The 15,321-nt window shown below is 41.5% G+C and overlaps 1 protein-coding gene across 1 annotated transcript; it reads left to right on the forward strand.

Moving 5' to 3' along the window:
* The first annotated feature begins 1,386 nt into the window (after positions 1 to 1,386).
* On the forward strand, positions 1,387 to 9,384 carry LOC140282338 (butyrophilin-like protein 10). The gene is made up of 6 exons (XM_072376917.1): positions 1,387 to 1,478; positions 6,145 to 6,155; positions 6,239 to 6,577; positions 7,947 to 8,225; positions 8,620 to 8,885; positions 9,364 to 9,384. The coding sequence occupies exons 1-6, from the start codon at positions 1,387 to 1,389 to the stop codon at positions 9,382 to 9,384; spliced, it is 1,008 nt and encodes a 335-aa protein (XP_072233018.1).
* Positions 9,385 to 15,321: the final 5,937 nt, after the last annotated feature.

A 15,321-nucleotide genomic window follows, 5' to 3' on the forward strand; every position in this document is an offset into this window, starting at 1 on the left:
AACTTTCTTCTTTGAGGAGACAGACGAACGTGCTTCAGGAACAGTTTTATGTGTCAGATTTACTTTCCCTTTATTTCAGTATTTTCTAATTGATCATTTGCTCAGATGTTGAGAGTTTACTTGGTTTTCTTCTGATTTGGGGGGAGTTCATGATGATGGCTCTAAGTATTTCAGCTCAGTGGGATTTTATTTGTCTACGTTTTAAAGAGAGATTAATGTCTCAGTTCCAGGCACAAAGGGAGAAACAGGTTGTGGCACATTTTCTGCTCTTACTCTCTGTTCGGTACCGCCTCCTCTCCAGGTGACGCTCCGGGTGACGCTCCAGGTGACGCTCCGGGTGACGCTCCAGCTGCAGCGGATCAGTGCGACTTCAGGTGTACACAGTGTATCATCATGTTGGTCATTGGTGTCGTCGCTGGAGGAGTTCTCTGTGTCGTCATTGTTTTTATTTGTAAGTTCCATCTCTTTAATTTTACTTTGATAGCAAATTACCCTTTAAATAACCACTGTAAATATATGCATGAATATATATATATATTTATATATAGCATTATCTTTTGATGGTCCCTCGCACTCAATTTAGGACCCGAGGAGACAGATCTTTCCAAGCTGTTGGACCAAGACTGTAGAATAAAAAATGACCACTTTACTCACGATCACTTGACTCTTTTGATGTTTTTTAAAAACCAACTAAAGACATTCTTTTTTAAAGAAGCATTTTTGCCCAACAGTCCCCAGACTGCTAAGACTGTAGGTTGCTGTAATGTATTTTTAAATGTCCACATTGTACTTTACTGCTGTCTGAAACAGGCGCTATAAGTAAAGTATAATTGCTTACTATTTGTAGATATTTATGTATTAATTCATATATGTGTGTGTGAGTAGAAAGAGATAAATAGATACCAACATGTTGTCGCCTGTTTTAAAAAACGCAGACATGTCTTTCTATGTCATTTAATATCACGTCTTTGTTTTTCACTGAAGGGAAACGAGTGCACGGTTCGGACAAGGGGAAAAAGGCTTTAGTTGTTCTGATGGAAGTCAAAGAAGAACTGGAGGGGAAAATGGATCAACTCAGAGAAGAACTTGATGATGTTGGAAAGGAGATAGAGACAAACAAGATGGAGCTTCAGTCAGTGGAGACGGAAATAGCTGAGAAAGAAACAGCATTTGATAAACCAGTGGAATTATTAAGAAAGAAAGAAGAGCTGCTAAAGGCTCAGTGGAAATTAGATGAGATGAAGAAAATTTACAAGAGACATAAACTTAACTTGGAGAAGTTGCAGGAACGTTTAGAGTCTTTTGATGGCAAAGGGGAAAGCATGAAAAACACTAAAAGCAGGAACAGGGGAAAGATATAAGGGGGAAAAGACTTTAACTGTTCTGATGGAAGTCAAAGCAGAACAGGAGAAGCAGATGAATCAACTCAGAGAACAACTTGGAGATGTTGAGATGGAGAAAAACAAGACGGAGCTTCAGTCAGTGGAGACGGAAAAAGCTGAGAAAGAAACAGCATTTGATAAACCAGTGGAGAGAAAGAAGAGCTGCTAAAGGCTCAGTGGAAATTAGATGAGATGAAGAAAAATATTGTGAGACAGAAACTTAACTTGAAGAAGTTGCAGGAACTTTTAGAGACTTTGATACTGGACTGATGGACAGAAACTCAGATGTTTGCCAAACAGACACAAAGCAAAAAGCTTTTGGCTGAAATGAAAAGAAGGCTGCAGCAGCTGGCTGCATGGAGAAGGTCAGCAGTCCAGAAAGCCACCACACTCCTGGTGTCTTTGAGTGAGAGTGGGTCTGTTTTGTGCTGATGAATGAGTTCTCTGCTGGGATTTGTTAATTATAAGTTCTTTATGTGGATGTAAGGGGTATAAATGTAAACTGAATCTATAATTATGAGGAATTACAGTAATGTAAGTAAGTATTCTGTAAAATACACTGTTAATATAGAGGAATTCTTTTCAGAGTAGTGTTTGCTGTGGGCATATGTGCATGTTTAAATGAAATGAAATGGACTCCATTCTTCTAATGTTGCAGCCACCAGGCTGACATGATGAAATGTTCCTGCTCAGGATGAACTGTGAGAAGAGTTCCTGAGGTGTTCAGTGATGGTGGAATCAGATCAGCTAATCTGGTGTAAAGTAAGCTGTTAAACACCAATAAACTCAGAGAGATTTCTCTTGTTGTTATTCACACTGACCACAGCAGTAAATGGAACTTATGAATTAATCATATAGAAATGTGGTGTAAATGTATGTTTAAAAGTTCATTTTGAAAAGAATATCACTAAATGTATATGTTGAACATGTGCTGAGGTGCTTTTTTTTAGCTCTGATGGAATGAGTAATCACATCTTTTCATGACCGGAGACACTTTCTGTTCACTTTAAGCAATAAAATGGGATTTAAATTGACTGTTTAATCTCTATTTTCTGCACTATCCAACACCGGTGGATTCAAACTGAGCATAGCTCATCCTTTACTGTTCTTTGTTACCAAGGAAACTAACTTTGATTTCAGTGATTCTGACTGAATGAGGTTAAGTTGCTCTTTCCATGACCAATGATCATCATAAATAACTTATCAGGTGCAAAGCATTCAGTTTTCAGCTTTGCAGCCAAAGTGAGAACAATGTTTGACAGCATGGAGTCTGTTGTACAAAGATAACTGTGGCTATAAACAGTTGAATCAGGACACATCTGAAAGTAATTACGTTTAATAAACCTCAATAATGACCTAAAGGCTAAATGAGTGGAAAGTTAGAGCACTATTAAAGGCTTTTTAGAAACTATGTGAACCTGTAGTCATGAATTATTCCACACATTTCACAGTTAGAACAGCTGGATAAAAAGATATTTGACAGAAAAATCTTGTTTCTTTCTGGAAGGATGGGCCAGTGTTTCCTGTGCTTCAGCAGTTACTAAAGGAAGCACTTTTCATGGCAGGTAGATCATTTGAACAGCTTTTGTAATGGCTGCTCCTCAGATAAATCCAGGTCATTTCATTCAGTTAGGAACCCTCCGAAGATGAAGAAACCATGCCACCAGACCCTGAGTTTCAACCTGTAACGGCCCAACATCCGAAGATGAGGAAACAGCCTGAATGGGAAATAAGTGAAGAGGAAGAATATAATCATGTAAAAGGGGAAAGCTGATAGGATGCTCATGACAAACCTCAGGAAGTGTAGAATAATGAAAGGATTCATCAGTATTTTCACCTGAACTGAGTGCTGGACTGTACATTTGTTACTTTATACTTTATAAGTCAGGATTTGTGCTTTTTACTTCTCTGAGTGCACTCAGATATGTAACCACTGACAGTCAGCTGATGAGACACCATGTTTGTGTATTTACAACAACTTTTACGACCTAAACAGAGAGTTTCAATCAGGTTCTTTTTATATTCAACCTTTTTGTTGCATTTTTAACACGATTCTGATGCTTTTGATCTGTTTTCAGTCTTTAAGAGGAACATTAGAACTTTAGAGATCTTTGGGTTTGATTCAGAAAGAAACTTTTTCTCTTTAAAGTGGCCTAAACATGCAAATCTGCAGTAAGAGAGGATTTCAGATCAGAACCAGTGAAGAAGAAGAGCTTTTATTTCATGTCTCACATTAGATTTGAACCTGTCAGAAAAACATGAGCAGCTGTCAGATATTAATGTGTCCATAAAGCGAGTTAAACATCAACATCTGACGATGACTTTTTCACCTGTGAGGAATATTTAATTCATACTACACAAACCTTCACTAAAACACGGTTTAATCAAATCAAAACTGCGGTCATGACTAAAATCTGCTGGTTGTTACATGTAAACACAACATATCACAGAACTTTAGCACATTCTTGTTGGGATTCAGTAAAAATTCCCTTTGAAATCCAAACCTTTTTCATCCTTTTTACAGCCTGAAAGTCAGTCCTGACCACATGAGGTCATACGGTGCTCAGATGGAAATGTGTGGAACTGTGCATGAACAACCAGCAAAAACACCACATGGGAACGTGTTTGGGAGAAGAAAAAGGCCTCAAACTTAGAGAATCCAAACATATACGAGGTCGAGCTGCAGAAAGCAGAATGATCTTTAATATATATAAAGATAAACACATGTTAATACATTATAAACGTTTTAAGCTCGCCTGCATTTACACAAAAAACTGAACACATCTCATCGTTTTCTACAAAGTACAAAGTACAAAGTACAGCCCATATCATCTCAGATTGACTGAATATTAACCAGCTGCTGTCCTCTGCTGTGCAATAAAGCAGAAAGCGGGCTGTAAATACTCATTTGACATCATGTGATCAGAGCATTATACTTTTCTTTCTGCCGTCAGTGTTCTGAGAGCGCAGCTGAAATTATTTCCCTCAGCAGCTAAAAGGTTCACTTCCAGACAGAATCTGCTGAAAGGTGAGTGCGCGTTTCAGTTCTTCTTTAATTTGATGTATAAGCAAAGATATGATAATAAAACTGGTTTAAAGTGCACGAAAAGTGACCGAAAAGTCATTTTTTAAGGTTATTTTGGAAAAATAAGTGTTTTTTCTCAGTTACTTTTATGGCTCCGCTGTATTCCAACATGTTCTGATTGTAAGATGTGTAATTAGTGAGTAAACCCGTGTGGGAAGCTGTTTCTGTGGGAAATTGCAGACTTGAATGTGAGTTGTGGCGGTTAAGTCCGTATCAGGTGACCGCTGGTGAGAAGCATTGGTGCTTCATCGTGTTTGTCAGAGAGATTGTGATGATTTGTTTTCTGATTCTGAGCTAAAACACGACAACCACAGATTGAATTCAGTTCAATCATTTGAGAGCTTTTGAAATAGTTTCTTTCTGTTAGAAAATAGATGGTTCATTTTTAAAGACGTGTTAAAACTGTTGCTGTTTGTGAGTATTTCTACTCTTTATTTCCACTTCTTCAAACTTTATTCCTTTGTTTTGTGATGTTCAGCACTCCAACATGGCCGAGGGATCATCTGTAACATCTCTGCTCAGAACCATTTTGATGTGTTTCTTTCTGCTGACACTCACCTGCAAAGGTAACGTGCACACGCACATGCACACGCACACGCACACGCACATGCACAAGTTTTACTGTTTTATGGCTGAGTCATCGCATGATAAAATGGCTCCAGTCATCAATTTGCATCAAGGTGTATACGGCTGCTACAGGGTGATACTTTTCTAAGGTGGTCCAATAAACGGTAGGTTGGTGGTTCAATTCCCACTCTCTCTGCTCAAGAAGACAGGTGAACTGACAGGGGTGGCAGTCCACCTCCTTGCCATGGCCAATGTGCCCTTGAGCAAGCCACCGTATCCCCATACTCTGCTGTGATTGGCTGCCCACTGCTCCAGTGTGTCAGGTCTCACAGAAGCTCTTAGGTTTTTTATATCTTTTCTTGTCACTTCCTGTTTTATTTTGAAATGAACAACTCCTCTCGTTTCAGATATCTTGCCCTTCCTCCTGTGTCATGCGTTTCATTGTCTTCCCTGATTCCCACGTGTTTCCACCTGTTCCCCTTGGTCCCTCAGGTGTATTTAGTCTGCGTCTCGTTGCCAGTGTGTTGAATTTGTCTTTCTAGTTCTTCCTCTAGCCTCCAAAGTAACCAAATCCTAAGTATCCCAAGATCTTGATTATTGATGATTTCCTCCTTGAGATGATTTTCTGTTGTAGTCATAGATTTAGTCAAGTGAAGTTTTGTTTGTCTTTGTTGTTTTTCAGTAGTATCTCCGGTAGAGGAGTGTCTTTGATTTATAATTATAACGTTCATAGCAACTCCATTAGAAGGAGTCTCTTTCTGTTTATTGATTTGTTAAATTTCTATCGAGCCTCCGACGGTTCGGAGAGGGATAAGTTTATTTGTAAGATTTCTATAACCTTTTGCTTTGTCCTCCTAGCGTGGAGAGAACTTTCTTTTGATAAGTTTTATAGTCTCACTCTCCTCTCCATGGGTATCGAGGAGAGTGGGTTAGGAATTTATAATCTATTACTTTGCTCATCAAGGGACTATCATTATATAAATAAAATCTGATTATTGATCCTACCCTGCATCTGCGTCCAGTGCTTTCACGGATCGTGACACAGTGTAGCTATTTGTCATCTGTCTCCATGACACAGTGTGTGACCCTCTGCTTGTGTGTGTTCAACAGGTGTCGACCTGGTTAAATCCGGAGGAGTAATTAGGTGTTTTTCCTGTTTCTGCATGACAATAAAGTCTAAATCTAAAATGTGTCTGTTTTCCAGGTCGGTCGCAGGGTGTTCCGGCCCAGCTGGTTACAGCAATGGTCGGTGATGATGCTGTTTTGCCGTGTCGGCTGAAAGCTCCTGCAGATGTTGCTCAGCTGACAGTGGAGTGGGGGAAACCGGCCCTGAAACCCAGATTTGTGTATGTGTGGTACAATAATCAGGAACATCTGACTGACCAAAACACGGCCTACAAGGGAAGAGCATCAATGTCCATCGATCAGATGAAGCAGGGGGACGTTTCACTGAAACTCTCTGACCTGAGGTACTCTGATAATGGAAGATACAGATGCTTCAGTGCAAATTACAGAAAACAACACTTTGTTGAGCTTCTAGTTGGTAAGTAAATAAACTTAGATTTCATCACACAGAATGATGCACATCTGTATTCTGATACTGAATCCTGAGTGGCACTTTCATTTCAAACAGTGTTTTACTTCTGTTTAACATGTCGGGTACCTCGAGGGACTTAGGACACAGATGCAGGGTCTCTGGGTTCAGAAGGTTTATTATAATAAACCCACACGGCATTACAGGGCGATCTCCTGCAGCACAAAAGAAACGGGCTATTAAACTCCTAAGCGCTCTTCTCCGTATCTGTCGTGGAGAAAGAGCGCAGCTATGAAATTTACAAAACATAAAACTCTCCACGCTGGGAGGAAAACAGAAAAGCTATGAACAATGAAGGAAACGAAGACACGCTCTCACAACGAGGCGGAAGGAAACAAAAGACGCACTCTTTACAAAAGAGGCACTAAGGAACTTTAACTAGAAAGTAAAGACTCACCTTTAACGGTTTCACGAAATCTTTTCAATTAATCAGAACCCCCCCCCTCAAGGATGGCTCCCATACATCCAGCGAGGGTGGGAGGGAGGGGCTCTGAGGGGTTTAAAACCGAGTCCCCTCTGGCGGACGGCCAGACCTCCGGCGACCCGGCCGCCCCTCCAGGGCAGCGAGGCGAGGTCCGCCGCGAGTCAGCCTGCACCCCCACCGGCGAACTGCGGTGGCAAAACCGGCCAGGCTCCCACCGGTGACGGCGTGGGCTCGCCCGAGCCTCCATGGGTGCAGGTGAGGACAATGATGAGCCCACCTGGGCTTCCGTGGACAATGATGAGGACAAGGTTGCTCCCACCCGGCCCACCCCCAGCGACACCCACAGCCCCCTCTTCAAGGAACGGCTCCCAGACTTTCCCAAATTGGGGTGGGTGGGGCTCTGACCACCGGAGCAGGCTCGGGCTCGGCAACAGGCTTGGGCGAGGCAACGGGCTCGGGCGAGGCAACGGGCTCGGACGGCCGGGGTAGGCGTGGAGGAACCCGAGGCTTCGGTCGAGTCAATGCCAAGCATGGTGGCCCGTGCAGACCTCCCCCCAAAAACCTCCTCCTCGGCTGCTCGGTTTACCCTTTTGGCCTCTCGCAGTATTGGTGCCAATTCCACCACCGAGGCGAAAACTGGAAGGTCCTCAAAAAAGTCCAATAGTTCAGCGGACGCCCTCATCCGTCGGAAAGGGTTGGTGCCCTTCCTCTGGCAGGCACGAAGGGCACTGACCAGCCCAATGAACTCAGCGGTGTCCATGACGGCAAGATTATCTGTGGGCGATGCGTTCTGACCCTGCTGCGTCCTTACTGGCCTTACTGTGTGATGAATCTGATGATAAACTAATTCTGAATGGTGCGTAATGTTGGAAATCCTTCCTCTGCCTTCATCAGGTGTCGTCGCCTCACCTGGGATCAGCTTAGCAGGACTTGATGAAGGAGTGGTGTTACAGTGTGAGTCTGCAGGCTGGTACCCAGAACCTGAGGTGTTCTGGCTGGACGGGGAGGGAAACCTCCTCTCTGCTGGACCCACAGAGACACTCAGAGGTTCTGATGGTCTCTATAATGTCAGCAGCAGAGTGACTGTGGAGAAGGGAGGCAGCTACACCTTCACCTGTAGAGTCCAACAGAAGAACACCAACCAGAGCAGAGAGACACGGGTCCATGTTCCAGGTAGAAAACTGTCCCACTGTCAGCACCAAACAGCTGAGGTTCTGCCTTCTGTGACAGTTTAGTTGATGATTTTCTTTCAGATGATTTCTTCATGGCTCCGCCCAGCTGCGCTGCTTCCATCAGCTTCTGTGTGGTTCTGTGCTTCCTGCTGATTTTTGCAGTTGGCTTTTTTGTCTGGAAAATGAAAACCTGTGAGTCAAAAGATCTATTTGATGCATTAAAGCTGCTTTATGGTGAATATCTGACATCAACATACATCACATCATTAATCTAAAGGTTGAACTCCAGACCCAGAAGTCCAGTTAGAAAGCATGATGTCTCACGTGCTAAATCTGTATTTTACTGATATCATTTCTGCTCTGATCCAAAACTTTGGACTTGTTTGTTTCCACAGTGAAAAAGAAACTACTGAACTATGAAAACGAAATAAAGGAATTGAAAGATGCGAAACAAAAATATTTGGCAGAGAAACAGCCAAAACTTGAGGAGGAGTTGAAAAGAAGTGAGCAGAACCTGAGCAGCATGACACTGATGACTGAAGAACTGACGAACATAAAAGAGGAACTGGAAAAACAGTCTGAGCAACTTGCTGATCAAAGGAAGGAGTTACAGAAAGAAGCTGAGGAGACTGGTGTGAAGATCAGGGCAGTGGATGAAGAAGTAACACAAAAGGAAGAAGTAAAACAAAAGAAAGGAGTAAAACAAAAGAAAGGAGTAACACAAAAGGAAGAAGTAACACAAAAGGAAGAAGTAATACAAAAGGAGGAAGTAAAACAAAAGAAAGGAGTAATACAAAAGGAGGGAGATCCGACAAAAAACAAAGCACAAGGATACTTGAAACTGAAAGAGATCGTTGAAGAGGTTGAAAATAAACTGAATGAAAGAAGGAAAAATCATCAAGAGTTGCATCTGAACACAGAAAAACTCATTCAGAAGACATGTGATGAGGTTAAAAAGATGGAAGAAATGAAGAAGGAAATGAAGATCCATCTGGACAAAATAAAGAAACAACTTGAGGAGACAAAGGATTCAGCTGAGATCATTTGTCAGACAGATCCCCTTTTAAACAAGACAGAAGTTAGTGAACCTTAAAGCTATGAGCTTCTGATTGGTTTTGAACCTTTCCTGTGCACATTAGCGTGCTCGCGGGCTGAGGTGAAGCAGTGGTTCATGTCCAGATCAGTTTCTATGGCAGTGGTGATACATTACACACCTCTAGGGGGAGCCAAAGAGAAAAAACAGCCTGATTTTCACTTATTTTCACACTTTAGCTCCTAGAAAACATTTGACAGATTAACTTGACCTGATGTTTCACTCCGGCTTCGTGTTGCATCATTATCATGTGAGGAAGTGAAAGTTTTGGCCCAACGAGGCTCATTTCTGTGTGTAAGACCTCTTCTTACAGAGCATTTACAACAGGTCACTCAAAATAACTGTTTCTGATCTTTGGAGATGTTGCTTTACAGCTTTTATTAACACTGAAATGTGCTTTTTCTTTCTCTCATTGCAAAGTTGTTCTAATATACAATGTGAAGATGCTTTTCTTAACTTTTAGTTGTGCTTAAAATGTGTAATTAAACTCTTGAACCAAACAGAGAAGAAAAGCCACGGCTGAAAGATAAACTTGTATTTTATTGTGTGGAAGAAAAAAATCTCTTGCAGTTAAAGGTTTGTAGTTTTTTATTTGACAGCAGGAAGGAATGATCTGTTTTTATTGATGCCTTTCTTGGCAGGTAGATCATTTGACCAGCTTTTGTAATGGCTGCTCCTCAGATAAATCCAGGTCATTTCATTCAGTTAGGAACCCTCCGAAGATGAAGAAACCATGCCACCAGACCCTGAGTTTCAACCTGTAACGGCCCAACATCCGAAGATCAGGAAACAGCCTGAATGGGAAATAAGTGAAGAGGAAGAATATAATCATGTAAAAGGGGAAAGCTGACAGGATGCTCATGACAAACCTCAGGAAGTGTAGAATAATGAAAGGATTCATCAGTATTTTCACCTGAACTGAGTGCTGGACTGTACATTTGTTACTTTATACTTTATAAGTCAGGATTTGTGCTTTTTACTTCTCTGAGTGCACTCAGATGTGTAACCACTGACAGTCAGCTGATGAGACACCATGTTTGTGTATTTACAACAACTTTTACGACCTAAACAGAGAGTTTCAATCAGGCTCTTTTTATATTCAACCTTTTTGTTGCATTTTTAACACGATTCTGATGCTTTTGATCTGTTTTCAGTCTTTAACAGGAACATTAGAACTTTAGAGATCTTTGGGTTTGATTCAGAAAGAAACTTTTTCTCTTTAAAGTGGCCTAAACATGCAAATCTGCAGTAAGAGAGGATTTCAGATCAGAACCAGTGAAGAAGAAGAGCTTTTATTTCATGTCTCACATTAGATTTGAACCTGTCAGAAAAACATGAGCAGCTGTCAGATATTAATGTGTCCATAAAGCGAGTTAAACATCAACATCTGACGATGACTTTTTCACCTGTGAGGAATATTTAATTCATACTACACAAACCTTCACTAAAACACGATTTAATCAAATCAAAACTGCGGTCATGACTAAAATCTGCTGGTTGTTACATGTAAACACAACATATCACAGAACTTTAGCACATTCTTGTTGGGATTCAGTAAAAATTCCTTTTGAAATCCAAACCTTTTTCATCCTTTTTACAGCCTGAAAGTCAGTCCTGACCACATGAGGTCATACGGTGCTCAGATGGAAATGTGTGGAACTGTGCATGAACAACCAGCAAAAACACCACATGGGAACGTGTTTGGGAGAAGAAAAAGGCCTCAAACTTAGAGAATCCAAACATATACGAGGTCGAGCTGCAGAAAGCAGAATGATCTTTAATATATATAAAGATAAACACATGTTAATACATTATAAATGTTTTAAGCTCGCCTGCATTTACACAAAAACACTGAACACATCTCATTGTTTTCTACAAAGTACAGCCCATATCATCTCAGATTGACTGAATATTAACCAGCTGCTGTCCTCTGCTGTGCAATAAAGCAGAAAGCGGGCTGTAAATACTGATTTGACATCATGTGATCAGAGCATTATACTTTTCTTTCTGCCGTCAGTGTTATGAGAGCGCAGCTGAAATTATTTCCCTCAGCAGCTAAAAGGTTCACTTCCAGACAGAATCTGCTGAAAGGTGAGTGCGCGTTTCAGTTCTTCTTTAATTTGATGTATAAGCAAAGATATGATAATAAAACTGGTTTAAAGTGCACGAAAAGTGACCGAAAAGTCATTTTTTAAGGTTATTTTGGAAAAATAAGTGTTTTTTCTCAGTTACTTTTATGGCTCCACTGTATTCCAACATGTTCTGATTGTAAGATGTGTAATTAGTGAGTAAACCCGTGTGGGAAGCTGTTTCTGTGGGAAATTGCAGACTTGAATGTGAGTTGTGGCGGTTAAGTCCGTATCAGGTGACCGCTGGTGAGAAGCATTGGTGCTTCATCGTGTTTGTCAGAGAGATTGTGATGATTTGTTTTCTGATTCTGAGCTAAAACACGACAACCACAGATTGAATTCAGTTCAATCATTTGAGAGCTTTTGAAATAGTTTCTTTCTGTTAGAAAATAGATGGTTCATTTTTAAAGACGTGTTAAAACTGTTGCTGTTTGTGAGTATTTCTACTCTTTATTTCCACTTCTTCAAACTTTATTCCTTTGTTTTGTGATGTTCAGCACTCCAACATGGCCGAGGGATCATCTGTAACATCTCTGCTCAGAACCATTTTGATGTGTTTCTTTCTGCTGACACTCACCTGCAAAGGTAACGTGCACACGCACATGCACACGCACGCACAGGTTTTACTGTTTTATGGCTGAGTCATCGCATGATAAAATGGCTCCAGTCATCAATTTGCATCAAGGTGTATACGGCTGCTACAGGGTGATACTTTTCTAAGGTGGTCCAATAAACGGTAGGTTGGTGGTTCAATTCCCACTCTCTCTGCTCAAGAAGACAGGTGAACTGACAGGGGTGGCAGTCCACCTCCTTGCCATGGCCAATGTGCCCTTGAGCAAGCCACCATATCCCCATACTCTGCTGTGATTGGCTGCCCACTGCTCCAGTGTGTCAGGTCTCACAGAAGCTCTTAGGTTTTTTTGTATCTTTTCTTGTCACTTCCTGTTTTATTTTGAAATGAACAACTCCTCTCGTTTCAGATATCTTGCCCTTCCTCCCGTGTCATGCGTCTCATTGTCTTCCCTGATTCCCAAGTGTTTCCACCTGTTCCCCTTGGTCCCTCAGGTGTATTTAGTCTGCGTCTCGTTGCCAGTGTGTTGAATTTGTCTTTCTAACGTTCTTCCTCTAGCCTCCAAAGTAACCAAATCCTAAGTATCCCAAGATCTTGATTATTGATGATTTCCTCCTTGAGATGATTTTCTGTTGTAAGTTTTTTGCCATAGATTTAGTCAAGTGAAGTTTTGTTTGTCTTAGTTGTTTTTCAGTAGTATCTCCGGTAGAGGAGTGTCTTTGATTTATAATTATAACGTTCATAGCAACTCCATTAGAAGGAGTCTCTTTTGTTTATTGATTTGTTAAATTTCTATCGAGCCTCCGACGGTTCGGAGAGGGATAAGTTTATTTGTAAGATTTCTATAACCTTTTGCTTTGTCCTCCTAGCGTGGAGAGAACTTTCTTTTGATAAGTTTTATAGTCTCACTCTCCTCTCCATAGGTATCGAGGAGAGTGGGTTAGGAATTTATAATCTATTATTTTGCTCATCAAGGGACTATCATTATATAAATAAAATCTGATTATTGATTCTACCCTGCATCTGCGTCCAGTGCTTTCACGGATCGTGACACAGTGTAGCTATTTGTCATCAGTCTCCATGACACAGTGTGGGACCCTCTGCTTGTGTGTGTTCAACAGGTGTCGACCTGGTTAAATCCGGAGGAGTAATTAGGTGTTTTTCCTGTTTCTGCATGACAATAAAGTCTAAATCTAAAATGTGTCTGTTTTCCAGGTCGGTCGCAGGGTGTTCCGGCCCAGCTGGTTACAGCAATGGTCGGTGATGATGCTGTTTTGCCGTGTCGGCTGAAAGCTCCTGCAGATGTTGCTCAGCTGACAGTGGAGTGGGGGAAACCGGCCCTGAAACCCAGATTTGTGTATGTGTGGTACAATAATCAGGAACATCTGACTGACCAAAACACGGCCTACAAGGGAAGAGCATCAATGTCCATCGATCAGATGAAGCAGGGGGACGTTTCACTGAAACTCTCTGACCTGAGGTACTCTGATAATGGAAGATACAGATGCTTCAGTGCAAATGACGAAAAAGAACACTTTGTTGAGCTTCTAGTTGGTAAGTAAATAAACTTAGATTTTCACCCACATCCTTTGGTGAACTTTAGGAACCAGAACTACTCGCTTAGGTTTAGGATGGCATCTTATTGGGTGAATACGATGTTTTACAAAGAGCGCACAAAAGCTTCTCTTTTAGTTTTAGATTTACCAGGCTGAGAGTTCTGATCCTGCAGGTCATCATCAGGGAACATTTAGCTTTCAGTTCAGTTTGTTTCTGACATCGATCACCTTGCACATTGGAAAATGACACTAAAGGGGAACCCCAAGCATTAGAATAAGACTCCATGGAGGCCCAGACCAAATGTGCATGTGTGACGAGTTCACACCCCCACTCACCTACCCCTTTACTCCCATATGAGGCCTGGTTGAGTCCCATCAAGTGAACAATCTGTGATGAGCAGAGAGCTAACGCCTCTTTCTGAGCTGTTAGCATTAGCCATGTGAATTTGATATGAAAATACTGGTTTACCAGTGAAGAAAGAATACTCAGATACTGGTGTTGAATCTCTCCTGTTTCATGTCAGCGAGTGTTAAGTGAGTTTATTGTTCAGAGGCATAAAGCATCATCAGTTCAACACGTTCATTGTGTTAAAACTGATTCAGACACAACTACAAACCCCCCTTTTTATCTTAAAAAACAACTCAAGTGCAAAACAGTTTTAGCAGAATCGAGTTTTCAGATTCTTCTAAAAGGACAAAAAAAAGGTTGAAAACTTTTCAAAGTTTGTCAGTTTGAGCCGTTCCTACGACACAGATTTGAGACTAAATCTGATGATAAACTAGTTCTGAATGGTGCATAATGTTGGAAATCCTTCCTCTGCCTTCATCAGGTGTCGTCGCCTCACCTGGGATCAGCTTAGCAGGACTTGATGAAGGAGTGGTGTTACAGTGTGAGTCTGCAGGCTGGTACCCAGAACCTGAGGTGTTCTGGCTGGACGGGGAGGGAAACCTCTTCTCTGCTGGACCCACAGAGACAGTCAGAGGTTCTGATGGTCTCTATTATGCCAGCAGCAGAGTGACTGTGGAGAAGGGAGGCAGCAACACCTTCACCTGTAGAGTCCAACAGAAGAACACCAACCAGAGCAGAGAGACACGGGTCCATGTTCCAGGTAGAAAACTGTCCCACTGTCAGCACCAAACAGCTGAGGTTCTGCCTTCTGTGACAGTTTAGTTGATGATTTTCTTTCAGATGATTTCTTCATGGCTCCGCCCAGCTGCGCTGCTTCCATCAGCTTCTGTGTGGTTCTGTGCTTCCTGCAGATTTTTGCAGTTGGCTTTTTTGTCTGGAAAATGAAAACCTGTGAGTCAAAAGATCTATTTGATGCATTAAAGCTGCTTTATGGTGAATATCTGAGATCAACATACATCACATCATTAATCTAAAGGTTGAACTCCAGACCCAGAAGTCCAGTTAGAAAGCATGATGTCTCACGTGCTAAATCTGTATTTTACTGATATCATTTCTGCTCTGATCCAAAACTTTGGACTTGTTTGTTTCCACAGTGAAAAAGAAACTACTGAACTATGAAAACGAAATAAAGGAATTGAAAGATGCGAAACAAAAATATTTGGCAGAGAAACAGCCAAAACTTGAGGAGGAGTTGAAAAGAAGTGAGCAGAACCTGAGCAGCATGACACTGATGACTGAAGAACTGACGAACATAAAAGAGGAACTGGAAAAACAGTCTGAGCAACTTGCTGATCAAAGGAAGGAGTTACAGAAAGAAGCTGAGGAGACTGGTGTGAAG

This window comes from Leuresthes tenuis, unplaced genomic scaffold, assembly GCF_036924035.1.
Source record: "Leuresthes tenuis unplaced genomic scaffold, fLeuTen1.0.hap1 SCAF_22, whole genome shotgun sequence".
NCBI lineage: Eukaryota > Metazoa > Chordata > Actinopteri > Atheriniformes > Atherinopsidae > Leuresthes > Leuresthes tenuis.